The following is a 27,555-nucleotide window of genomic DNA, read 5'->3' on the forward strand; positions in this document are numbered from 1 at the left end:
TTAAAGTGTTATTATTAGGAATTTGTTTGAATCCGATAAATATGTATTGTGTTTAACGTACGGAATTTAATGCCTCGTATTATTATTGTTGTTATTATTATTATTATTATAATTATATCGCAGCGATGATTAAAAGTTTTATCGTTTTCTGCAGTTACAGGTGGAGCTCAAGCCGACGATAGCGGTGACGGCGGCCCAGGCCGCGAAGCTGCCCGAGAAAAGAAAGGGCGAGGACATCGAGGCCAATAAGGATTTGAAAAAGGTGAGATATATTTTATTGTGCATAATAGCGTCGAGCTTTTTGACACACATACTGACCAACACATATATTCCTCGCGTTATTGTACGAGCCGCGAAGCTGCAAGCTCTCTTTCTCTCTCGATTATACGTATAGAGTGGAATCTCCAGAGGATGAAATTCAATGCGCGAAATATTTCGCTCATTATAGAAATTCTTTCTCGCTATAATTATAAGCTCGATATCATATTATATACCGTATATAGCCTGCTCTCTATCGCGTACTATTTTCTTTATTAAAACTTTTAAAGTTTCTTTCATACGCTCTCGTATAATAAGAGGACACCCTCGTAGCAGCTGCAAGCACGTATAATACAGCCGCGTCGAAATTTTTCTTCGTCCTTTTTTTTATCATTGTTATATTATTTGCTCTCGAATATAATTTCATTTCGACGAATAGTTTGAGAGAGCTGCTGTATATATACACGTCGCGTTGTCGCGTAACATCGATGAAAGAGAGAGAGAGACAGAGACAGAACTGCCATTGCTGCATGTGCTGCTGCTGCACACCGCGATCTCGTTTTTTGGCCTTCGACGTCGAGCGAGCGAGCGAGCGACGACGTTCGCTCGTTCGTTCGCTATTGCTATTGTTAGACTCGATGTCTGCTGATGATGCTATGTATAAGCGCATAGTGTGCACGTCTCGTGAGTTTCTTCGTCTTCTCTCTCTCTCTCTCTCTCTCTCTCTCTCTCTCTCTCTCTCTTGTTAACTGCGCTGCTACTCCATGCTGATGTTATGCTACCGATGCAGATGTTACTGCAGATGCACACAATATATATTATTATGCCGCAGCAGCAGCAGCGCACAAATCGAAAATGGAAAATACGCGTATAATGACGCATATAATACCGTTGTATTATCGTTACGATCTAGCGTCGGGAAAAATGAACTCGATGAGAATTCGAAAGAATAAGCTGTACTCTAGTATATCGCGAGTCGTAAGTAAGATGAACGAAAAAAATAAGATTCACGCCGGTATGATCTACAACCCCATTTTCGCATTTATATTTATGCAAGCGGCACGTCTTAACGCGCGCGAGATTCTCGAGACGTTATAAAAAAAAAGCTCGTACTCGTATATATAGAGTCGCGCGCGCGCGCGAAGTGAGTTATTAGCACTACGAGCGTGGCGCGCGCGCGAAATAAGCAGTTCTTTACCTTCTTATACTTCTTCTTCCCCTTTTTTTGTTCTTATATACGAGCTTGATAATTCATAAATACAGTTTATACGCTGTATATTATATATGCACGCGCGGGGTCAAGTGCCAACTGCAACAGGCCGCTGCTGCTGTCGCGCGCAACAGCCCTCCAATTCTTTTTTTTACTTTTGGATGTTCGCCCGCGCGACAAGTGATAATTCTCGATGTACACGAATATATATTTTGGAGACAATCTTCTATAAATTAGGATCTCTTATACTTCGTCGCTGCTGCGTTACATCTGCCGTGAAGCTCGTTAAGCTCTATGACGCGACGCGGCACAGATCGACTTCGCGTGCTGCTGCTGCTACACAGCAGTATTTACCCTGCGTAAACATCCTGAGCTTATTGTTGTTTACCGTAGTATATATTATATATGCGTTCGTTTATAGGAGATCTATGTGTGTATGCAGTCGTGCACAGCGTCGCGAATAAATCGCGTGTTCGAGGCGCACGGCACACACACACGCGCGTATATTATATTATCGAGAACTGTCGCCGCACCGTAATAATACGTGAATAATATTCGTTTCGTTTAAATAACTAGTATAATAGCGTCGCGACGAGCATGAAAAGCTCTACACGCTTTTTCTTACCTTTAGCCTTATTACACGTCGCAAGCTCGAGAAACGAATTTTTTTACACCGCGCGTACGGTATACGTAACGAGCTGCGCGCACCGCAGCGCGAGGCCTCGATCTTATCGTTATTCTCATTATGCATAAAGCACATACACACGCACGTGTTTGTAATATATGCCGCCACCACTGCGTTGTATAATATACGCCGCAAAATCTCTCTTTATAAATCTCTTCGCGCGCGCTCTCTCTCTTGCCGAGTGCAGCGTCTTTATACCGCGCGCAAAAGGAGCCCCGGCGAGAGTCACGCACAATCGGAATGTAGAGCGAAAAGCTCGTCGCTGTCTTATATACGCCGTATACTTCTGGTTGAAAGCTCCCTGGCGAACGAACTGCCGCTGTCGCTGTCGCAATGCACACACACGCGTGTAGACATGCGGTATTTCATTTTATCATATAATACACGCGACGCGAACAATTTGCGAAGTTGCGAGGCAAAAAAAAAAGAAGAAAGAAAGAAGGAAGAAAGAAAGAAAGAGAGCGCGCTGATTAGCGCACGCTTTAATTCACTTCGCAGCCGCAGCGCCCGCGAGTCTCGCTCGCAAGCTCGAGCTGTGTTTCGAATATAATATACGCGCGGCTGCAGTGCAGTGCAGTCTGCGGTAGTAGCGGTATTATATTAATACTCGCGCGGCTTTATAACTTTGATTTTGCCGCGGCAAGAGAAGAGAAGAATGCGATGGAACGTTTTGAGGCAGTGGCAGCGGCAGCAGAGAGAAATCATTATTATTATATACGAAGCAGGATAAATTGTCGGAATCTTGTGCTCCACTCGTGCACGCACACACCAAAAGAGGAGAAGATCTGCGGTTCTTGATTTAATTAAATACGCTCCACCACGAGCGAGATACGCGTTTATGAATTGTTTTTGTTCTTCGTATTTTTTTTCCTGTTCTTTTCTGCGTTCGTTTCGCGTTGTTTTTAACAGCAGCGGCAGCAGCAGCCGTCTCACGTTGTGCGTCGCGCGTCGTGAGAATCAAAAACTCGCACGTGTATATAATGCTTGTACCGTACGACGACGCGTCTATGTGCATAGCACACACAATGAACGTGGCAGCCCACGCGTCAAAGACATTTTCCAAGAAGGACCCTTAGGTGCATTCAATCCCTTTGACGTCGGCTCTATATGTATAAGCGCACACACCCTTTTCAACACCTTATCCCTCTCTTCTCGTGCAGCTCTCAGCTCTCTCACTCTCTACGAGCGCAGTCTTTTTTGTCGTTGTTGTTGTTGTTGTTGTTGTTGTTGTTGGTGGTGCGATGCATATATGCGCGTATATATACGAGAAAAAGGAAAAATCTCTGTCTCTCTCACGCTCTTTAAGCTCGACGTGAGCTTGCGTGGCGTAACCAAAGATATAAAAAAATTAAATACGTGTTAGGATAGTCGAGATGCGGTGCCCTACTGCACCTACGTATATATACGCACACACATAGACGAGCCATGCTCTCGAAGTTCTGAATTATTCCGAGCATGCGTGTGCACACCGCCGAGCAAAATTTCGATGAAACGTTATGTGCTGCTGCTGCCGCTGCTGCAGCGTATAGGGATACATATACGGGGCGCGCGTGTGCATCTCTACATAGGAAATTCTCGAGTGCAAATACGTTCTCTCCGTGCCGCTGCCACTGCTGCTGCTGCTGCTTTTACCCGAGCATTGACTTTGGTTGCCAGGAAGCGTCCATTACATTTATACATCTCGTGTATGTGTGCGCGTGTGTGTGTTCGCCACCTTTTGACGGAATTATAATATATACGCTCGGACGAGCGGAAAGCGCTCGGACCTGCGGATTTTCGATGATTTTAATTCGATTATCATACTTGAAGCTCTCGACGCGAGGAAATCTTTCGCTTCGTTAAAAATTATATTACGAAAAGGGTCGATATCGCGCGCGAATGCAATGCTGCGCGGCGGCAGCAGCACTACCACGAGAAACAAAACGCGAGAAGAGATAGAGATAGGGAGAGATAGATAGAGAGAGAGAGAAAAAAAATGTAACAACGCGAAAAACGTCCAGAGTTTTTCAAACTTTGGAAAAAGTGAAAGAGCACGGCCAGAGAGAGAGAGAGAGAGAGAGAGAGAGAGAGAAGCTTCTATGTACATGCGCTATATCGGGGCAAGAGAGGAGAAAGAGAGTAGTACATGACCGATAGTTTGCGAACTAAACGTCCGTCTCTGGAAGTGTAACACACGGCCGTGTATATATATGGCCGATTCTCTGTGAAATCGAATGGCCAAAAAAATTTTTTTTCTGCAAATATGAAAAACTTGCTGTTCCCGATGTCAGAAATGTCCCCAAATTTTATTAGAATTTTTGGGACCATCTATCACTCTTTTTCAGGGGCCCGAAGTTGGCCATTTTAGGGTTTTTTTGAAATTCATGAAAAATCACAAATATTAAAATAATTCCTGGATTAAAGTAGAATGATTCAAAAGTAAAAGTGCCCAGCAACTTTTTTGTTGGAAATTGTCCAAATTTTCAGAAAAAAAATATGCCAAAGTGATTGGAACAATCTAGGTAAATGTAAAGCAAAAAAACTGCAAAAAAAACATAAAACAAGAAATCTACTCGAGTTCGAACCGGACTTTCATTTCCTAAACTATGTAAAAAGCTTCCCAAAGATGTCAACTACTGCCTGATAAAGTTTTGTAATGGGTCTTAAAGTTTAACTCAATGTAGACAACAATGTGTGGTGAAAAACGTGCAAAAAAGGTCAAAAATAGGCCCAAAATGCCTAAAATCACCAAAAACAGCCATTTTCAGGCCTTTTTTTGCATGTTTTTCGCCATACATTATTGTCTACATTGAGTTAAACTTTAAGACCCATTACAAAACTTTATCAGGCAGTAGTTGACATCTTTGGGAAGCTTTTTACATAGTTTAGGAAATGAAAGTCCGGTTCGAACTCGAGTAGATTTCTTGTTTTATGCTTTTTTTTGCAGTTTTTTTGCTTTACATTTACCTAGATTGTTCCAATCACTTTGGCATATTTTTTTTCTGAAAATTTGGACAATTTCCAACAAAAAAGTCGCTGGGCACTTTTACTTTTGAATCATTCTACTTTATTCCAGGAATTATTTTAATATTTGTGATTTTTCATGAATTTCAAAAAAACCCTAAAATGGCCAACTTCGGGCCCCTGAAAAAGAGTGATAGATGGTCCCAAAAATTCTAATAAAATTTGGGGACATTTCTGACATCGGGAACAGCAAGTTTTTCATATTTGCAGAAAAAAAATTTTTTTGGCCATTCGATTTCACAGAGAATCGGCCGTATACACACATCCACCCACGCACAACGGTATATATATGACTCGCCGCGCGCACTATACGCGCTACGCACACGGATATAAGCAACCCGTGAATATGTGTGCGCCTCGTCGTTGTTGTTGTTGTTCTTCTACTTTTACTACTACTTTTTCCTTCCCTTTTTTTGCCGATTTCTATATATGTGTGCGTTTTTCTTTTTCTGGCTCGCAGGCGAAATTGGAAACGAAGGCGCTGAAAGCAAAAAGGCCCGGCTTCACCGACGAGAGGTACAACGAGACCAGTTACTACATCGAAAATGGTAAGTATTTTTTTGCACCGTTACTCTTATCTCGATCCATTCTACGTATACGTTGTTTTATTATTTTCATTATTTTTCTTTCGTTTTGCATGAATAATGGATTTTTTTTCCATCCGCCGGGCACTTTGGTATCGATTCAATTATTATACGTATGCGCGCACATGGGCCTGCACTTTCTTTGTATTATTTTTTTTAGTCTTATTATTGGGAAAATAATATGAAGTTATTTCGATTCCGAACTGCTCTTTTACGAGCATGTGTATCAATGAAAATATTTAAAAAAGTCAGAAACGTTCGGCGACGACGAGGACTTCATTATTTATATGCCCATCGTACAGAGTCAATATGCCATGGTTATTTGAAACTTAGAAAAAATGAAAAAACACGATACACCGAGTTTATTAAAGAAGGTAAATATCGCGTGTTGTGTAGCTTCATTCATTACCAGCTCTTACGCTCGCGATACAGGCAGGTATACCACCGAAATCGATACTGCACGTGTGTACATCGTGTACACGTATAGCGTGTACACCCGTCGCTTTATGTCAATTTCGATTCGTCTACGTGTTTATTAGCTGCAAAAAAAAGAGGGTAGATAAAGCCGAGTCGAAATTTTTCACGAAATAAAAAGAAGATTAAAAAATCGTATGTATTTTGCAAGCTGCAATTCGTGCGGTTTGAAGAATAAACAAGAAAGGAGAAAATAAAAACGAATAAAATGTAAGCAAAAACAAAATTCAAACGTAAAAATGAAGAGAGCGAAAAAAAGGCCGCGCAGCATAAAGTACGAAGAAAAAGAGATATGGATCAAAAAGCACGCGCTCGGATAGGCCGGGGAACCGATGCTTAACTGCATTCCGCTCTAGAAATGGATTTTAATAGTCGGCAGCGGCCGACGCCGCGCCACACCGAATCACACGGGTCATCGATAATGGACCAGACTGTCAGTGCTCTTCTTACTCTGACTCTCGAGCTCGGGCTGTCTCTGTCATGCAGCAGCAGCAGCAGCAGCAGCAGCAGCTGTAGGGTATGTTATATATCTAGACATCGAGCAGAAGAGACATACCGTGACTTTTTTTCTGCGCCCGGATAATACGATATAAATTTTACACGAGCGTTATAACCGCGATTCGACGCAGAACTTTTTTTATATAATGTTATATATATCCGTTTCCGTATCAGAAGGATAGAGGAAATTGCATAGGCGAAGCTGCTGCTGCTGCTGCTCAAGCTCGAAAAGCTCGCGCTACGACGACGACGATCGTTGATGGGATTCTTAATTATATTCTTTGATGAGAATTTCTATATAGAGCAGAGAATCGAATGAAACTTCCTGTGGCGAAGCGCGCGCGCACGGATTTTTACCAAGCGAGATCGTGTCCTTTTCTTCTTATTTTCCATTTTGCTCCTTTTTTTTTCTTTCACCATACCTAAGGGACGCGCACGAAGCTCCGTAACGAAGAGCTTTTATTATTCGAAAAACACGTGCTTGCACGCGAAAATACCTTGCACAGCACGCGATATACATAGAACGACGCGTCGGGTCGCCGCCGCCACGCGTGGCATACGGATAGAGCGACTGCAAGCTCTCGGGCAAAATCTATTGTCTCGGAGCACGAATTCGAGTGTACTGCTGCTGCTGCTGCGAAGCTTGCGCGCTAATTAAAGAGCTTTTCGATGGAAAACCTCGTTATAATACGGACTTTGTATTCGGCGAGGGGGTATATATACACAAGAGATAAAGATAGATAGAGATACGTATGTGCGCAGTTTAAAATCTCTTTCTCTCTCGCTCTCTATCTCTCCTTTTTGGCAAAGGGCCCAACAACAGCAGCGGCAGCAACAGCAGCAGTAGTGTCTCGCAAAGCTCGCGACTGCAAAAAAAGGAAAAAAAAAATAAAATAAAATATCGTCGTTATAATAGAAACTGTTCGAGAGATGTATGTATAGGAATTGTGTAAAATACCGCGTAATTGATAGCGCGCGATCTTGATTTAACTGCGCCTCTATTTATAATTACGTCGAGAGAGCTTTCGATTTCGAGGCAATGATTGTAGCTAAAATAAATGCCACAGCGACCATAATGTATGCGCATAGCACGCCCTCTTCGTATATACGTACGCGTGGGTCGTGTGCCTACTGGCCTCGTCCCTAGTCTCTTGAGATCGTTGCCCGTGCCGCTGCTGCTGCTGTTGTTGTTGTTATTGTTATTGTTGTGTCGTTGGCCATCGTGCAGAACGCCGATTCCCCAGCCTTTTGTACTTGATAGCCTACCGCTGAGAGGGCAGGGTTAGGAGAGAGAGAGAGAGAGAAATACACGGAGAGAGCACCAGCAGAGTACGGAGTCCATTGTCCCTTCCCCACCGTCGACCCTGCGGGGGGCAGGCTCGAGCTTGCAGCAGCAGCAGCAGCGCACGTGTATATACAGGTACTATATATGTATACACGGAGACTTCGACGTCCTATTGAAGACTGGACTTGTATGTAGCCTATCAAACGCAACGGTACACTCGAGTGTATTAAGCACAAAAGCAAAGTAATGGCATTTCTCAGTTTGTCGTTGCTGCTGCTGCTGCTGCTGCGGCACGACGTCGTCGTTGCAAGCTCTCTCGCTTGTAAGCGTTATTATTATCCTAAGACGTACTGTAAATTTAAAAGCGGACCACCTCCCTTTGAGCTTAGATCGAATCTATGCGATGTGGATTTTTTTTCGTCTCGATGCGTAAAACATTTAGAAGTAAAAAATATAGCGTGATAAAATGAATAAATAATATAAGCGGTATGGTTCTTTCTCTATGAAAAATTGATTATTATTTTCAATTTACATGAATATATCATATTGTTTTTACATTATGAGATTGCATAACGTAGAAGTAATTAATCGAATATAAAATGATAACATGTGAAAATTTATAAATGGGTATTTTGAACCAATAGAATAGACACAACATGGTTGTTTCAGTCACAATTCAATATAAATATTATACATTAATTAAGTCACGATGCGTGGGCGATGCGCTATTTTCACATGGGCTTTGAGATTTTGCTTATACTGGAATGTCTTTCCGCATGTGTCGCAAGTATAGGTGGTATTACAATGCGACGATTGCACGTGTTTTAGAAGATTAGAGCGATTTTCGTATGTTTTTTCACAGAAATCACACGAGTAGATGATACCTTGATGAATTGTCTCAATGTGAGTTTTGAGACGACTCTTTGATGAAAACATCTTTCCGCGCGTATCGCATACATATCCGATACCGTTGTGCATCAAGTTGATGTGGCGTTGGAGAGTACTTTTTTGTGTGAATATCTTTTGGCATAAATCACATGGATGCGTGATTTTATTATGCACCGATTCGATGTGGGTTTTGAGATGACCTTTTTGTACGAATTTCTTTCCGCAAACATCGCATTCATGCCTGACACCATTATGCACCGAATCGATGTGTTTTCTGAGATTACTCTTGTCTGAGAATGTCTTTTGGCATATATCACATCGATGCGTGATTTTATTATGCACCGATTCCATGTGGGTTTTGAGATGACCTTTTTGTACGAATTTCTTTCCGCAAACATCGCATTCATGCCTGACACCATTATGCACCGAAACGATGTGATTTCTGAGATTACTCTTGTCTGAGAATGTCTTTTGGCATTTATTACATGGATGCGTAATTTTATGATGCACCGATTTGATGTGAGTTTTATAATTACCTCGCGTTGCGAATGTCTTTTGGCATATATCACATGAATGCGTGATTTTATTATGCACCGATTCGATGTGGGTTTTGAGATGACCTTTTTGTACGAATTTCTTTCCGCAAACATCGCATTCATGCCTGACACCATTATGCACCGAATCGATGTGATTTCTGAGATTACTCTTGTCTGAGAATGTCTTTTGGCATTCATTACATGGATGCGTAATTTTATAATGCACCGAATCGATGTGAGTTTTGAGATTTCTTTTTTGTGCGAATGTCTTTCCGCAAATATCGCATGCATGACGGACACCATTATGCATTGAATCGATGTGATTTCTGAGACTTTTGTTCTCTTTCAACTTCTTTCCGCAAATATCACACGCATATGTGACACCATAATGCACCGAAGCGATGTGCTTTTTAAGATTACCTTTCAATGTGAACGTCTTTTGGCATATATCGCATGCATGGTTAATACCACTTTGCACTATACCCACGTGTGCTTTGAGTCTCCTCTTATAGTTCGACTTTTTTGAAACATTTCCTCTTTCATTTTGCTCGCTGAGTCCACGTCCGAAATTCGACTCAGTATATTCTTCGCCACGAAATTCTTTCTTCACCGTCCCCACAGTTTCTAATTTAATTGGTCGTTCAGCTTTATAATCATCGCTATATTTCGCTATATCTTGCCAGTGATTTGGAGAGTAATCTTCAATTTTCGCCACTGTCAATAAATTGGGCTTCATGTCTGTACATTCCAACTCGATTTGCAAGTCGTCATTTTGTTGATTTTCGTCATGTTTTTGAAGCTCGTGGTTCTGAAAAGAATTAAAATTATGAGGGAAGGTTCATTCAAACTTAACCACGATGGTCGCAAATAATTTTTAAATCTTACCGAGTTTTCTTGAAGAAACCTTTCATACTTGACATTTTCAGTTACGGGTATCTCGTCGATGGTTTTATAATCATTTTCGGTAAACGAAACATCACAAGGCTCGATTTTCACTCTGAAATAATATTAATCAGAATAATGAATTACGTTTTAATATTTTTATGACTTCATCCTCACAAAATAAAAATTACCTGAGGGTACGATTGAACAAATCACCAGATTCCATCTTGTTCCCGTAGAATTACGTTACGGAATGATCTTTCTGTATTATTGTTACACGTAAAACCAGGCAACTTAGATTTAATCGTATTTACGAATCATGAAAAATGTAAACAAAGCAACGCTAAGTCACCATCAAAGAAATTATAGTATCGATCTGCTCAATATTTATTTTTCTGTATATAATGATATACTGTTTCAAAGAATTTTAATATCAAAAAATAATAATTCTATTAGGTACGAACTGCGCTGAGAAAGCATTAAAAAATGGCTAGTTGAATCGCGTCAGCAGTTTCGAAGCGTTTCAAATAGCCCTTGAGTGATGCTGCGTGACGTATCTTTATTTTGGTCTATTGACTGTTTACTGTGTATTTTCATGTAGTTTTTGCATGAACGAATTACAAAACTAAACAGAACGAATTGAAAATAAAAGTTTACGGGTACGGTGAAATCATTTAACGCGAGAGCCGCAAGATTCGAGCGAACTTTATTTTATCGTTATACTTACACGTATGATTAAAACATATAGTCGTCTAATCAAGCGATCGTGTAAGAGCAACGAGTTTGCACCGTATAAAGTCTCGAGATCTTTTTTCTTTCTTCTTCTTCTTCTTCTTTAGCGTTCATTTCCCACGAGGTATTGGAGTGAATCGCGCGAGCCATAACGTCTCGGTTACACAGACTCGCTCCCACACACACACGCGCGCGTATATACCTACTTCTTGCGTAAAAATGAAGCTAATTAGCCGCCGTCTCCGTAGAAGTTTGCACTCTCGCCCCGCACACGTGTAATATACAAACCGAGAAAAGAGGACGTATAAAAGGCGCAAACTTTTCCCTCTCGCCCATTGGAGCGCGCGACAAAAGTTGCCTCCGTGACAAAATGAGAAAAAGAGAGGGAAGGAGAAAGAGTCAAAAGTCTCTTGGCAGCTCGTTTTCTCGGTCAAAATTAAAAGTATTTTTTTTTTGCAAACTAGTGCCGCATGCACAAGCGCGTAATAATAAAGAGCATAAACGTCGCGAGAGACCCGTTCGAAAATCGTGTCCAAACATGAGCCACCGCACCAACGAGTAACTGGATTGTAAAATTTAATTCGAATTATATGGAGCCAAGCGTTGAAAGCGTTATCCCTCATTAGTTGAAATTTATACATTACATGAATGGGCTCTGCTAGCTGACTTACGGTGCTGCTCTGCAGCGGCTCTGCAAGGAATAGATATGGCGCAACTGTCATGAGCGCGCGCGCGTATGGTCTTATTTTTGACGCCTGTAATTTTTCAACTCGCGTAGCAGCAGCAGCAGCACTACTACTAGGCGCGAGCGAAAACTTAATTTTAGCCTTTTGAATACACTGTGTAACGTACGCGCGTACAACGTTACGTGCATCACCTAGGATAATATGAGAAACTTCAGCATTTTGACTCGCGAGCGAAAGAGAATAAATTCGTTGAATGAAAAAAAAAAGGATAAAAAAGAGGGAAGAAAAAAAATCTGCTCGGCTCCGCGCGCGTGAAATCCGGGGTTGGGTGCTCTTTTCAAACTTAATCCCGCATTATGTCTGCCACGTATGCGAAATAATCGCATCAATGAGTTTCGCAACATCGCGCGAGCCCATGACGACACCAGCCCGGCTCTCGCAACTTTATACACCGAATTGAATTTCAATCGGCAAAGCGTCGAGGGAAAATACAGAGGAGAGTAAAAAAAAAATGGCAAAAAAAAGTGGGAAACGTCGACTCGCCACATTCGATTTTGTTTACTTGTCAGACAACTGTACCGCGGCAGCGAGGAAGGGCGAACGCACACACACATGAGTGAAATACTAACTACGCGTATAAATAATACCGCGCGTCGTACGTATACACACGGTGGGATTAATTTTTAATTTCTACGCACAAAAAACATCGGTGGCGCGCGCGGTATTGTATGCGCTTTTTTACAATACGTAAATACCGCTGCTGCTGCGCATGTGTTTGATTAAAAAATCACTTTTTCCAATTGCAGAGAATAGAGCAAAAAAAAAATAATCTTTACAGGCCTCCCCGCCGCCGCCGATTCGCCGAGGTTAATTAAATTTACGATCAAACCGAATGTACGCGGAAATTCCACTCGGACGATTAGTAACGCGGCGGTGGCAAAGACCGAACGAGTAGAGAGAGAGAGATTTACACGCCTTTATTTCCCGAAGGGTTGAGGGAGAGAGAGAGAGAGAGAAAGAGAAAAGAAGGATTTAAAAGCTACTTTCCCGTATTAGCTCTCGGGGCATGCGAGCGAATATATACGCTATGAAAGAAAATTAATTTTTGCCTCACTCTCTCGTACTACCCGAGAACTCGATGTATGAATTTTTAAATTTTCCTCTTCGTCCTTTAGACAATGTAAATACGCGCAGCCAATTCAGAGTCACGTATATCATTTAATAAAATGTAAAATTATTCACAACGTCAACTGAATTATATCTCGTATTGTGTTTCTTCTTTCCTCCCGGCAGGTCTGCGTAAGGTCTATCCGTACTACTTCACCTTCACGACGTTCACCAAGGGCCGCTGGGTCGGCGAGAAGATACTGGAGGTGTTCGCGCGCGAGTTTCGCGCCCACCCGGCGGAGGAGTACGAGCGCTGCATACGCGCCGGCACGCTCACGGTCAATTATCAAAAGGTCGACGTCGACTACAGGCTGCGACACAACGACCTTCTCGCGAATGTCGTTCACAGGTGAGCGACGTTGAATTTTTTATTTTAATATATTATCGTGTATAGTCGACCAATAACTTCTTTTTTTTTTATATATATTAATACGAATACTGATTTTTACGAATAATGTAGAACGACATAAAGGCATGAGAGATACATTGATATACACGTTATACATAAAAGTATAAAGAAATGCAAAAAAAAATGTGTGTGTGTGTGGGTCTAGGACAACTGGCCATGCAAATATCCTTGGCATCAATCCTGCTCCGTCCTGTTTTTTTTTCATGGGAATACATGTTTTTTCGCGTTCAACACACAAAACGCGATAGAATGATAAATGAATATCATCATTATTATTATTCGTCTCTTTTATACGTTTTCCGTATACTCGACGCGATCGTAACCTTGACGACGTATAATATTGCATAATAATCGAGCGCGACATTGTCAAATTTTATTAATCGAGCGGGAAGTGCAAAAAAAACGCCAACGCGCGCATTATAATAAGTTTCGAGCCAGCGAAGTAGTAGTCTCGACAGCTGTTCCTCGAAGCAGCAGCAGCAGCTCATAATAGTAAACTTTTCGAGAATAATATATATTCAAGGCGCTTCGCGCGCAGAAGTGCGGCAAGATTGAGAGAGATTGAGAGACATTACAATTTCGAGAGTTACCGCGCGCTCGCTCGAGCTCCTCAAACTGCGCTTCAACTCCTGACCGCACACCATCCAGGCGCAGTGCAGTGGATAGTTAGTGTTGCCAATTGAGAGAGAGAGGAGAGCCTCTTCCTTAAGTGCAACATATTTCTCTTGGCTCTATATCTATGTACCTCTGTCTGTACTGTTCTCAAGTAATAGGACACGCGATAAAAAAATTTTTTTTTTTTTTAATAATAAAATAGACCTTTGCGGTACACTCGAGGTACAGCGCACGCAATAAAAGTAAAAACGAGAGGAAAATATTACGGAGAAGAAATAAACCGATTTCAGGACGTTGCGCATGTACATCCGAACAATTTTTGCTTCCTCGTGGAGGAAGCTATGTGGTAGGCTCGAAAATGAGATTTGGAACCGGAATACCACCTACCTACTGTATGTAGTATGCAACTTGGGTATAAGCTTTTGGAGAAAATTTGTTTTGTAGGAAATGATTATCCACTCACGCGTCATCGTCAGTCTATGTTCTTATGTGACCAGATTTCTAAAAAAAATAAAAAAAATTGTTCACTTTTTCAGCTCAATACTATGTTCGAGATCTTCACCGCTAGAGGGCGTCGGCTCAAGTAGTCGCACGCGCAGTAAAAGCAGGCGAGTTCTCTGTATAAGTCAGAGCTCGCCTCACGCAGTAGTACTGATTTTCTTCTACGCAACTTTTTTCTATGAGAAAGCTCTTTGTCGATGAAACGGAAGCGGGTTGTTCGAGTTTTTTTTCTCTACATAGCACACGTTAAGGGAAATTATTCGCCCCAGATAAGGCGCGATATTTACAATACACACGTATTATAACGATACACAATTTGCACGCGCGGAATATAAGAAAATAATACTTCTGCACACACACACACACGCACACATTGCGGTGCGATAGCGGCCACACGAGCTCGGACAAATATTTTCATCTCGATCTATAATTTATACGCACGCGCTCGAACGCGCTCCGGGGGTAGGTGTGCTACGGTATATAGTTCATAAATAATTCAGTGGCCGATGCGCGCCCCGCGCCACTGCACCATGCGAAGGAAAAGAGAAAGAGAGAGAGCGAAAGAAAAAAAAAATAACGCGGAAAAATAATCCGAATATACCGAGCGCGTGCACGATTCTCCCCGTCTTGCTTAAAACACAATGTGTAAATAGTAATAACAATAATCGTAATAACGATAATGATGATAATACAGGCAGGCAGTCGTCGGAAAATCGAGGTGGAGAAAATGCAGCGCTGCAGCAGCTTCGCATCTGTGTCACATAGCTCGCTGTCGGTGGTGGTGTTGCGGCGCGTGTATATAGTAACGGCATGACGCAACGACGACGACGACGACGTGAATTTTACGCAATCCGCGCGTCGTCTTTTCTCGCTAGACTCGCTGCATCGTTACACGAAATTCCGTCGAGATTTATCGCGTTACTGATATACATTTAGATAAGTAATAATTAAAATGAAAAAAAAAATATTTGATAATCAAGCTGAAAGCCTCTCGTGAGCGATTGCAACGCGCCGAGAGAACCGAATTACGATCGCGTACGTAGGTATATATAGCGCTTCGCGATGCAATAAAAGCTCTGCCGCGCGGCAGCAGCTTTGAACGCGCACGTACACAAAGGTGTAAGCTTCTAATCGCTGACAAAGTACACACGCACGCACACGAGTGCTGTTTGTCCAGGCGCGCGTGCGAAAAACGTCAAACGAGCGAGTATCGGCGAAACTTTACGATTTCATCCACTATAATATATATACGTTTAGAAGCGTCTGTGCGCGTGTGTGTGTGTGTGTGTGTATGTAACGGTCCTCGTGCGTATTCACTATGTGTACTCTCTATTTGTGCTTTATATAGTCGAGCCTAGGCTGGAGCAGCAGCAGCAGCAGCTACAGGAAAGAGAGGAAAAGCTCGTATAGAAAGAGAAACTGCAGTGTGTGTGCGTTTCCCGGAGGTACAAAGAGAGAGAGAGAGTATAAAGTAACGAGCTTTGCGGGGGAGGAGAAAAATCGATCGCGCGCCGATACATTTACGGGCGGGTGGACCAGGGGGGTATACCTTTATAAATGAGTTAACACTTTACGATGTCGTCGTCGAAAATTTATTTTATTTCGCGCCTCTCCTCTCTCTCTCTCTCTCTCTCCATCGAGCGCACCTCTTTTTTCTACCTTGATTTTTTTTTTCACGTTCGTTCGCTCGCTCGTTGTATATATATACATACATCTCCTTTGCCCTCTTCTAATTAAATGTGAAATCTCGCGTGAGAAAATCGAGAATTTATAAAATGACACTTTGCTGCTGCTGCTGCTGCCTACTAATTGGATGGGCGAGCGCCGCGTCCGCAAGTACCTTTTATATTTCCGTATAGTAGCGGCTACCGCCGCCGCACCTACCTTATTATTTTGCACTGCACACACACACGTTGTATACATCTATGTATGTGTGTGCATGCAGTAGTAGTGCGCGGGGGCGGGTTGCTTTATACAAAGCCGCGCCCATCGAATTATCGACGACACAAGCTCTCTCTCTGTCTTTCTTTCTCTGGGGGCCCTCCTCGCTAGATTAAAAGCTCGAAACAGAGTTTTCATCCGAAACAGGTCCTTTTTTTCCATCGCGAATTGATCATCAACGGAAAAAGCGTACTGCGGGCACACCTGCGTTTCAACGAACGCACGTAAATAAATGCAACCACCGCCGCCGCCACCACCACCACCAGCTGTCTCATTTAAATTGAAAAATATATATACGTGTAACATCCCGTATTATTTCGGATGAATCTTTTCTCTGCGCTCTGTATTTTTTTTTATAATAAAAAAACAGCGGCAGAAAATTCCGCAGACGTTCCTCCTCGGCGGTAACAGTAGTAGTAGCAGCGAAGCCTGATTAATGACGCGCGCGGGTGCAGTGCAACTGTACTACTATAGTATAGGGTACGGGCCGATCTCTTCCGCGTGTCTTCAATCATGTCGCGTGCGCCAACGAAATTTCTCTCCCCCCTCTCTATTTTGCTTCTTTTTCTTCTTCTTATTCTTCTATCGTTCTTTTTATATATTTCGGCACAAGTGCACCACCTCCCACTCCCGCACTAACCCACCGCACGCCCGAAATATCAATCTCAATTAGCTGCACTCGCTCCTCTCTCTCTCTCTCTCTCTCTCTCTCTCTCTACTTCTTATACTTGCATATGCCGTAGTAGTTATACCGTAAGCTCCTCTCTCTCTACTCGGGGGGCCGTTTGAAATTTTAAAAATCAAGTGCAGCACACCCGGGCTTTTTCTGCTCTTATTTTCCCTCCACTTTGTACCGCTGCTGCTGCTGCTCTCGCCGCATAATGCATGCATACACGTATACATGCAGCAGCAGCAGCAGCAGGCATCGCTTTATAGTTCCTGGCTGGCTGTTTTTTTTTTCAGCCCCGAGAGCAGCGAGAGTATAAGCGCGTAGTCTCTCTTTTTCTTTTTCCACTTCCCACACACGCACACACACACACACACTCTGACATTGGTGAATATCGAATGAAGTCGCGAGAGAGAGAGCGAGAGAGAATCTCTATATATTATGTATCATACAGTCGGGGCTGCGAAAAGGACGAATTGAAATATCGGATATTTTTTTGTATCATATAGTATCCATCTATCTATCTATAGACACGAGGGCTCACGTGAAGGGCTGCTGGCAAGCGCATATATTGCATATCGCTTGTTATCGGCTTTTCAGTCCGTGTGTGCGCCCTATCCCGACTAAATTTCGTCATGAGGTATATTACACGTTACATGTTATATGTATAAATTATGCGTACATCTGCAGTGCAATATTATCTGTATATAAATTCTTCAGCTTTTCGCGTTTACGATACAGGGCGGGCCGCGGCGGCCCGGACACACGTCGCTATGTATCGCATGGTATAATAATATTAGCGTAGAAACCCTAGTGCACATTCAAAATTCAACATAGCCATAAACTTTTAAACTGTTCTTGTTTCATTAACTTACTCCGCGCGCTCGCTATACTCATTTTCCGTGCATACGTATACGTATGTAAGTTTCACCCTGGAATCCCTGTATATACTACTACTACTACCACTACAACTACTACTGCGCTCGGGCACGAGGCGAGGCTCGTAAAGGCACTCCGCCGCGTTTTGCTAGGCAGCAGCAAAGCTCGAGGTATCTAGGGTTAACGGCTCTCTCTCTCTCTCTCTCTCTCTCTGCATTTAGACCTCGTACGTATGTATATACGTGCGTGCGAGCGTGTCTGTGTATGTGTGTGTAGAGGAGGTAAACGGCTCTGTAGGGCAAGCAAAAGAGGGAAGGATCGATAGTCGCATGCGAGGAAGCTTTATCGCACCTGCGGAACACACACACATACACTCACAGAGTGAAAGTCCTGCGCTGCAACGTACAGAGACGAGCTTTCAACTGGCCTATACACACATATACATACATGCACTTACTGCTGCTGCTGCTGCTGCAGGCCAGTAAATTCAATTTTCTTGCCAAGGTGTCTTTAGTTCTCTTTCTCCCTGGCTTTCTTCTTCGATTTCTTTTTCCCAATTACTCGATTTTTTCTTATTTCCTTGGGCGCAGCAGCAGAGCGCGATACGCATCGATGCAATACGTGTGTGTATATAGGTAAGCAATCAATTAGGTGGAACGATGAGACAGACATTATTATATTGTATATTATTATACTCGTTCTCGATGTAAACGAACGAAAAAAAAAGTGAATTTAGGTTGCTTTACAATTAATTTATTGATAATTACGTTAGTCCAGAAAGGCGATACGTATCGTACACGTCCGGGAGAGGCAGGCCAGGATACATGCAACAACGAGGACAAAAAAAGAAAGACGAAAAGCTACAAAACGCAATCACGAGAAATTTTAATCCATCACTGTATTAATTGTACGGTGTTAAAATATTGAAATCGAAAGCACTTTGCGCGTCGTACACCGTGGCACTTGCCTGCTCTTTAGCCGGACTCGATTAAACTTTGATGTTCATTTCGCAGGTCGTTTGAATTTCAAATTGTGACAAAAAAAAAAATGAAGAAAAAGAAAAGGCAAAAAAAAACAACAACAACAACTAAATTGCGATCAATCATTTATGACCCCCGGAGCTTAGTCATTTCCTCGTGCTTGTTCTCTTTTTTTTTCAAATTAATGGGTGCTCCGTATAGAGACGCGTGTATATTATAATAGTATACGCGTCGCATAGTTTGAATTTTGGCTTTGGTCGACGAGATATTTACCCATATCGCGTGGCGTATGTGTATATTGAGTGAGTGTGTCTCTCATGCCTTTGTGTAATGTTATACCGCTATAATACGCGTTATATGCATACACACTAGAAAACTAGAGGAAGGAAAAAAATAGTAATACCTCGAGAGTATTGCATAATGTATATCAAGCTTTTTTTAAACGTAGTTTGAGGAAGAAAATCATTGTATTGTAATTATAAAAAAAAACAACAACTCATGTATTATGTGTGTCGTGACGACATGTAATTATAATCAATTAATTAATAATAATAATAATTAATAATTATGAACCTTGCTTAATTTTATACGTAAATCTTAAGAAGGTATTTGAACGCTAGTTGATTCAAATGGTAATGGTACAAAAAAAAATGAAAAACAAAAACATTTTTCTATTGATCAAACATCATTGTAGCTTTTTCGAATAATTCTACTTTACACTGTGATGAAAAAAAAGCGTATTTAAAAAAATACGTACAAGAAGCGTTTTTTTTTTGTTTATGAAAGAGAGTAATTCATGCCTTGAACTTTTTTCTGTCGCTCCGTGCATTACAATGCATATTATTATGATCATTATATCCATTTCATTTGGCCTTGTACGTTGTATTTTTTTTTACATGCGTTCGCGGAGTCACGTGTGGACAGGAGTACAAAAAAAAGAAGGAACAATTTTACCATTGTTTCTTTATTTTTTTTTGCTGCCACAGACGTGTCTCTGCCTTTTTTTTCTCTGTCTCTGTTATTTTTCTCTCTCTCTGTATCTGTTGCCTCCTCTGTCTCGCCCTCTCTCTATCTTTCACTCACTCTCTCTCTCAACTCTATCATAAACGCCACTTTAAGCTGGTGCCTTTGATTTATTGGGGGTTGCTGTTGCAGACACGAGGTGCCAGTCACCTCGGAGCCGATCACGGTGATACACATGGACGAGGACGTCGTCGTGGTCAACAAGCCCGCATCCATTCCTGTAAGTGGTGTACTGAACAGGACACGTACTGCCAATTATGAACACGAAACAGAATAAAAAAAAAAAATGGCTGTTTACTTGTTTATTTATTTTTTTTATTTATTTTTACTTTTGGCTTTTTTTACTCTTCTTTTACTCTACTCTTTTTTTTTACTTGTAAAATAAACAAACGCACAGATAGAAGCGAATTTTTTTTTTATTCAACCGCCGTAGAACAAATAGTCGACTTTTGTACTAACTCTCTGTTCTTCCTCTCGAACCACACACTTGTCGAGTAATTCACCTCTTTTTTTTTCAATTTGTTTCTATTTTTTTTTGTCATTAATTAACAAAAAAATAAATGTACAATATAATATATCTACCATCTACGAGTCCGAGAGTACGGAGATATCGTCGTGCGTTTCGTTTATCCGCGCGCAACTACTAATTTTTTTTAACGTTCTCGATTCTTCGTCCGAGCCGCCCCGAGCCCCAAGCTTGCGTAAGCAACATTTGAAATTCTATTAGCCTCCTTTTTTTTTTTGTACGTACGCGACGCGAGATATATATTTTTTTCGTTCTTTTCTCGCTTGTTTCGTGCACTCGACGTGAACAAATAAAAAGTAAAAATAAAAAGGAAGGATATATCCTGCTGTTGCCGTTGCTGCTGCTGCTGCTGCTGCTGTACACGTCACACGCTCAATCGCGAAATACCTCTCAGCGTAAAAGCTTCATTATTAACGCGAGATTATTGTTCCTCGAGTGCAGAGAGAAAAGCAGGATGGAAAGAGAAAGAAGGAGAAAAAAAGGATTGCGAAGAAGGAAGCAACAGCAGCATACATCGTTTTCCGAGCTGAAGAATTTTTTAATATAAGCGCGCGCGTGTCTTCTCTCTCTCTCTCGGCCAGTCGATAAATGCACTCTATATACTACGCGCCGAGGGTGCGGATGGATTAGCAGCTACTAGTATATGCGTCGGCGGAATATATATAAGGCCAACAATTTGCCTCCTGTGCTCGCGCCACCGCTGCTGCTGCTGCGCGTATTTTATTTTATATACATAAAAGCTCTGGCGGAAATAGCTCGCGCGCGAATCTCGCGTGTATTTTTTTTTTATGCAAGCAGCTAGCTAGCTAGCTAGCAGCGCGTCATTTGCGTGTCTCTTCTTTCTCGTTTATTCAATAATTCGAGCCTCGGTGATTTCACGCTTTTCCGCTGCTGGCAGTACCTGCTATATAAAATCAAAGCCGTTGTCTGTTCGTTAACGATGTTTACCGTTGACTCGCTGTCGCGCGCTACACGTGCATAATAAAACGCGTAATAATGACGATGATGATTTTTCATCGCTGCAACGTCGCGCGTGGGTGTACGCGTGTACGTACGCATCGATCGGATTTCAAGAGCTATCATCGTCGTAGCTCTCCGAACAAGGACACACACGCGCGTGATACAGACGATTGGAGAATACATACGTACCGACGCAGATTCCAAAAATAAAGGAAAAAAAGAGAAGAAGAAGAAAAAAAAAAGGAAAAAAGAAAAGTCGTGTCGTGTCTCTATTGTGCGATTGTCGTAGATGTGCGTCTCGAGTATCTCAACTTTCGTAGCCGGAGCTTTTCTCATTTCCCCGAAGCAGTAGCTACAGCAGCAACGGTATAATATGGAGCAGCAGTCGCGTAGTCGTGTCTTACTTCTTTTTTTGCGCTCTGTATTTTTCACCTCCTCTTCTTTCTGCTTTGGTATTTGACATTTTTGCCTTACGAAAAAAAATTAGACTATATCCTCTGGAGTTCCAGATTCGCGTTGTACGCGTCGAAAATCTCTCTCTCTCTCTCTCTCTCTCTCGCTCTATCTCTTTCTTTTTCTCGCTCCCTCGAAAAAACCAACGAAAAGAAAAGAAAAACACGTTTTTCCCTTGTATATCGCAGGTACACCCGTGCGGTCGCTACCGACACAACACGGTAGTCTTTATCCTGGCCAAGGAGTACGGCTTGAAGAACCTGAGGACGATACACAGGCTGGATCGGCTAACCAGCGGCATACTGCTGTTTGGCAGGACGCCCAAGAAGGCCAGACAGATGGAGCATCAAATTAGAAATCGACAGGTATAATATCGTTATGTATACGTATGATGTATACGATGCGCATGGCAGCTACAACGAAATTACGCAATACAATGCTTTATCCTCTCCCTTGTCGCAGGTGAAAAAGCAATACGTCTGCCGAGTCGAGGGCGAGTTCCCCGAGGAGGAGATCGTGTGCACGGAACCGATCGAGGTCGTCAGCTACAAGATCGGCGTGTGCAAGGTCTCGGAGAAGGGCAAGGACTGCATGACCAAGTTCAAGCGGCTCAGCTACAACGGCCAGACGTCGGTGGTGCTGTGCAAGCCCCAGACCGGACGCATGCACCAGATCCGCGTCCACCTCCAGTACCTCGGCTATCCCGTGGTCAACGATCCGCTCTACAATCACACGGTGTTCGGGCCCGTCAAGGGCAAGGGCGGCATGATCGGCAAGAGCGACGAGGAGCTGGTCAAGGACCTGATCGGCATACACAACGCCGAGAACTGGCTGGGCATGGACGGCGACTCGGAGATGAGCCTGTTCAAGACGACCAAGCTCGAGCTCGACGACAGGCTGCCCAGCAGCGACAAGGAGGGCTCGCCCTCGTCGACGCCCAGTCTGAACGACGAGGAGCAGCAGCAGCAGCAGCAGCAGGTTCAGGTGAGTGGATTGGAGTCTAGATGACTTACGAGGATACTACCCGAATTGCGGATTATGGATTTGGTACCTAAAAGCGAAACCTTATTTTAAATACCATTTTCCATTGAAATAGAAGCGATACAAAAATTTAATAATTTTTCGAAGAATACATCTGAATTTTTACAGAATTATTGAGATCGACTATCACCATTTTCAGAGGTTTTTGGAATCCCCAAGAATAGGTGATATACGTCTTTAAAAATTCTAGAAAAATTTAGACATATTCTTTAACAAATTTTTAAACTTTTTCGTTTTTTGCACTTTGTCTCGAGATAGAAAATCACAAAGCTTTTTTTATAAAATAGAAATCCTAAGGCCCATGAAATGAATTAGGTACCAGAAAACCCCAAAAATTTTTTGAGAATATCCATAACTCCGATTTTAGGCGGTCTCCTTGTTATTAAAGTCCTTTTTTTACAATTTTAAAATTATTCTTGCTACCTCATCTTCAGTCGACGTCGTCGCCGTCGTCGCAGGATCAGAGCGCCACGAGCACTACCAGCACCGGCACCAGCACCAGCACCAGTACCAGTACCAGCACCAGCACAGTTCAGCAGACGCCACAGCCATCGTTGAAAGTCACCGTAGGCACGCAGACGGGCTCCGAGCCACCGGACTCGATCTTCTCCAACGACAAGGTGACCGTGGACCAGCACTGCTACGAGTGCAAGGTCAAGTATCGCGACCCCAAGCCGTCGGACCTCGTGATGTACCTGCACGCGTGGCGCTACTGCGGCCCCGGCTGGGAGTACGAGACCCCGCTGCCCGCCTGGGCGGCCAGCGACTGGGCGCCGGCCGCCAGCAGCGACGAGCAGCAGCAGCAGCGATAGTTATTATCGTCGTCGTCGGCTCGAATTTATTGTTTATCATTATAAAAAAAAAACAACTTTTTTTTTTCTTTACTTTTAAGATGTATAACGTGCGACTGTGAGCGCGAGAGAGAGAGTGTGTGATTAAACGTTATTAATGGACACGAGGATGATGGTCATGATGGTTGGATTTGTCGTCACTTTTTTCCCCCTAAATCCTGTACTTCGCGTCCTTTGTAAAAGGACGGGAGGATGCGCGCTTCTTAGGGCCTGTTATACGGAGAAAATGCAAATGTCGTGTTAATGCGTGCGAGCGAGTGTAAGAAACGGAAATTTGTTTCCTTTGTTGAATTCCTTGTTTTGCTCGTGATATATATAAATTTATATATAAAAGAAAATAAAACGTAAAAATAAACGAAAAGCTCGAATTCCAGTGCACGAAGTGATTAAATGATAAGAATTTGTTTGTTGTTAATTGTTTTACGAATTACTTACGAGGATTTGTTGACGAGAGAAGTTGGTTAAAAGTAAAAGGAAACTAAAGTGAAAAAGAAATTAATTTAAACAGTTGCCTCGAAAAAATCGACCTATCGCTGTTGTCGTTGCTATTGCAATGAATTTTCATTACGAAATTTCTATACACACGAAAAAAAAATTATAATAACCACATGTTGTGCAGGATTTGCAAATGCTATCAGTTGATTCTGTAATGCCTAGTTTGGTGATAGTAATTTAAGTATTTAGACGTAGCACTTAGTAATTAGTTTAATGAAGTGTATAATTTTTACGAAATCCAATCATCATCCTCTCTACCCATATTAAGCTTTCGTGGAAGAAGTAAAAAAAATGTATACAGTACGAATTTGCGCTGAAAGCAATTAAAATGAAAGAGTAATGTATAGTTTTAACGTTTCTACCCTGTGCCTTTTATCGTTTTCTGCGAATGACAAAAAGTAAATTTTGAATGAACATAGCAAAAAAAAGAGTAAAATAAAATGAAATGCATGCACTTTGCGATAAATTTGTAAAAAAAAAAAAAAAAAACAAAGGATACGGCATAGACGTAACGACGAAATAAAAATAAAAAAGAAGGAGAACACACAATAATCAGCGTCGCGACGACTCATCATTAATTCGTAAGAGTAGTAACTCATGAACGATATAAGGTTACCTCGGGGTAGCTGAAACGACAGAGCGTTCTACCGAATCTTCTCATCTTCCCGAATTTTCGAAGCTATGTACGTAAGCGTGAGAGCATTTTCTTCCCCTGTTTTTTCAATTTATATGAAAAGAAAATAAACGAATGCATCGAGAGCGAGCGTGATTGCGAGAGCACTAGAGTAAAAGCGGCGCATTATCGTGTAAATAGTGAAAGAAACGATTATGTCCATTTCTTGATTCGTTTGAATTTTTCGCGTTTGTTTTTGCCTCAGTCAAAAACCACTCAAGTATCGTAACGCATAAATTTCATTAAAGCTGCATTACATATCGATGTACGTTGTCGTCGTTTGAATATTATATATATATTTATATAATACGTATATATGTATCGCACAAATAAAGGAGTATAAATGCATATTCAATGAAATCTTAGAGTGCTAGCTTCATTTATTCAGAAGAGATTTACATTATACTAAAATGAACGTAAGCGATTTCCACTTGTAATCGCGAGATATCGACGAGTCGAGAGTTTTCTTTTGTGAAATTTTTTATTGTACATTATGTTTTCTTTCGTCGATCCATTCGTTGCGATCCGCAACACACTGCAAGTTACTTTACCTGTATATTGTCGCGATTTTATGCGATTTTGTTGTTGACTCTTTACTTTTTTTTTTCCTTCGAATAATGTACATTTGTATGAAAAGCTGATATGGAATGCATGACTTAGTCGCATTTTAATGTAGAGAAAACATTTTGAGTGCGATTGCATAAGATTGAAAGGTATATTTAATGCAAATCGCAACAAAAATGGATTTGAATGTAAATGTATAAATTTCAATAAATGTCATTGTTTGTACATCTTCTGTGAATAAAAAATACGATTTATAAAGTAATATTATATATAAAATGTTTACAAACAAAAAAAAACGTAGAAAGTAAGCTTTTCAAAAGCTTTAGGATCGGAGGCGTCGATAGAATTTTTCATTGCTATATTTTATGCACGGTATCATTGGGATTGCACATGTATAAAAAAAAATTGTTTTTGTTATATGCCCTTCGAAAATGACCAATTAAAAAAAAAATTCTATATAAAGCGTTAAAGTATAAATGTAAATTTATCCATGATATTGACCAAAACATTGAAAAAAATCGTTGTTCATAACTGGTCGATACTATAATACGATAATAATGGAAGTAACTACGTGGACGGAGGCGATCAATTTTTACTATTGCAGAAAACAATTATACCCTTGAATACTTTTTAAAAAAGTATAAATCTACCTAATCGAAGTTTTCTCTGGTCACCAAATGACTCACACATATCTTTTTTGTTAAAGTCCAATCAGTTGTTCAGAAATTAATCTTGAATGTTTATTTATTCAAAAATAAATTGCTATAAAGAATAATGCTACAAATCAAAAATTTTACAACTTTAAGTAATGATGATTCGCTTTTTAAAAGTCATAGGTTCAAAATGAGATTTTTTCAACTGAGATTAAAATAATCCACAGACTGGCAAATAGGTGGAATTGCTTACTTTTGCTTAAGACTGTAAAACTCATAGAGACAAAAAAAATTATAATTATAATGTAGATCTTTGCTAAAATATTTGCAGTCGTAAGTTCGAATTAAAAACATTAAAAGTGACGTGTAATTTATAAAATAGAAAGTGAATTTTTAAATGCAAATAAATGTCGATGAACATATGTGCTCTTAAATGTTAGCAGTATATGCTTTAGGTATGAAAGAAAGGATGTAGAATATTTTTAAATTACATGAATCAAAATTGACGATGGAAAATTTTAAATACCTGGACGAGTGAATGGGAGAAGAATCATTACAAGCGATGACAATGTTTTCTTGTTATTTAGCTCGATACCTTTTAAAATGCAGGTATTTTAAAAATGTACAAACATTTCAAATGTTCTATTGAGATTATTAACTATATAGTACATTTATGAATTGCGTATTGTTAAATACAATATCGGGTGCTCAAGAATGCAAATAAACACTCGCTCTTGAGAAATAGTGATAAAGCAGAAAAAAATTATATTTGCATGTACTTGCTTAGATGGAAAATGAAGATGTTGTAATGACGAGCATTGCGAAAATCAACACGTAATAAAAAAAATTCCCGACCACCGTGAGAATCATTCAGTTGTAATAGACCTCTGTACCGACCTAACATTTTTTAAGTAACTGAGACAAATAAAAACAAAAATATGATCGTGAATCTCACAAATTAGAGCTTTGCAAAAAGTCATAATATTTATAATGTGCTTAGAAGTATCTAATTTTGTTAAGATGAGATATCAAATATGTCTATATTGCATAAGAGAGAATGAAAATAATTAAATATAGCGTGTAAACTTATATTAAATGAAGGAATTTTCAAAAAAAAATAAAAATAAATAAAAACGGACCTAATGGGATTAATGAATTTTTGTAGTTACATAATTACGTGCGCGCTTGATTGTACTAGGCATTGGTTTATGATTTAAGTTTTGAAATTTCTTAGACATAATTATTACGTTTAATTATATAAAAGTCTATGATAATGCGACAGGAAAAAGATGAAAATTCAATCTGCGAAAGCTTTTGTATATACTGTATACGCACATTGAACTGTCTTGTAATGTAGTAGAAGAATTGATAGTCAATTTTTTCTCATAATGAAGAAACAAACGAATTGTTAATGAAATAAAAAAAAGAACAATGTG

The 27,555-nt window shown here is 40.9% G+C and overlaps 1 protein-coding gene across 1 annotated transcript in view; it reads left to right on the forward strand.

The window, feature by feature from the left end:
• The window catches only part of LOC106651760 (RNA pseudouridylate synthase domain-containing protein 2-like), a 99,024-nt gene extending 74,365 nt beyond the window's left edge, over positions 1-24,659 (forward strand). The window contains exons 3-9 of the mRNA XM_014370424.2: positions 155-262; positions 5,617-5,704; positions 13,015-13,237; positions 20,036-20,123; positions 22,031-22,207; positions 22,305-22,826; positions 23,318-24,659. Of these exons, the coding sequence (XP_014225910.1) occupies positions 155-262; positions 5,617-5,704; positions 13,015-13,237; positions 20,036-20,123; positions 22,031-22,207; positions 22,305-22,826; positions 23,318-23,695 (1,584 nt within the window). The 3' untranslated portion in view covers positions 23,696-24,659. The remainder of the gene's footprint in view (positions 1-154; positions 263-5,616; positions 5,705-13,014; positions 13,238-20,035; positions 20,124-22,030; positions 22,208-22,304; positions 22,827-23,317) is intronic.
• Positions 24,660-27,555: the final 2,896 nt, after the last annotated feature.

This window comes from Trichogramma pretiosum, unplaced genomic scaffold (genome assembly GCF_000599845.2).
Source record: "Trichogramma pretiosum strain Unisexual culture from Peru unplaced genomic scaffold, Tpre_2.0 scaffold89, whole genome shotgun sequence".
In the NCBI taxonomy this organism is placed as follows: Eukaryota; Metazoa; Arthropoda; class Insecta; order Hymenoptera; family Trichogrammatidae; genus Trichogramma; species Trichogramma pretiosum.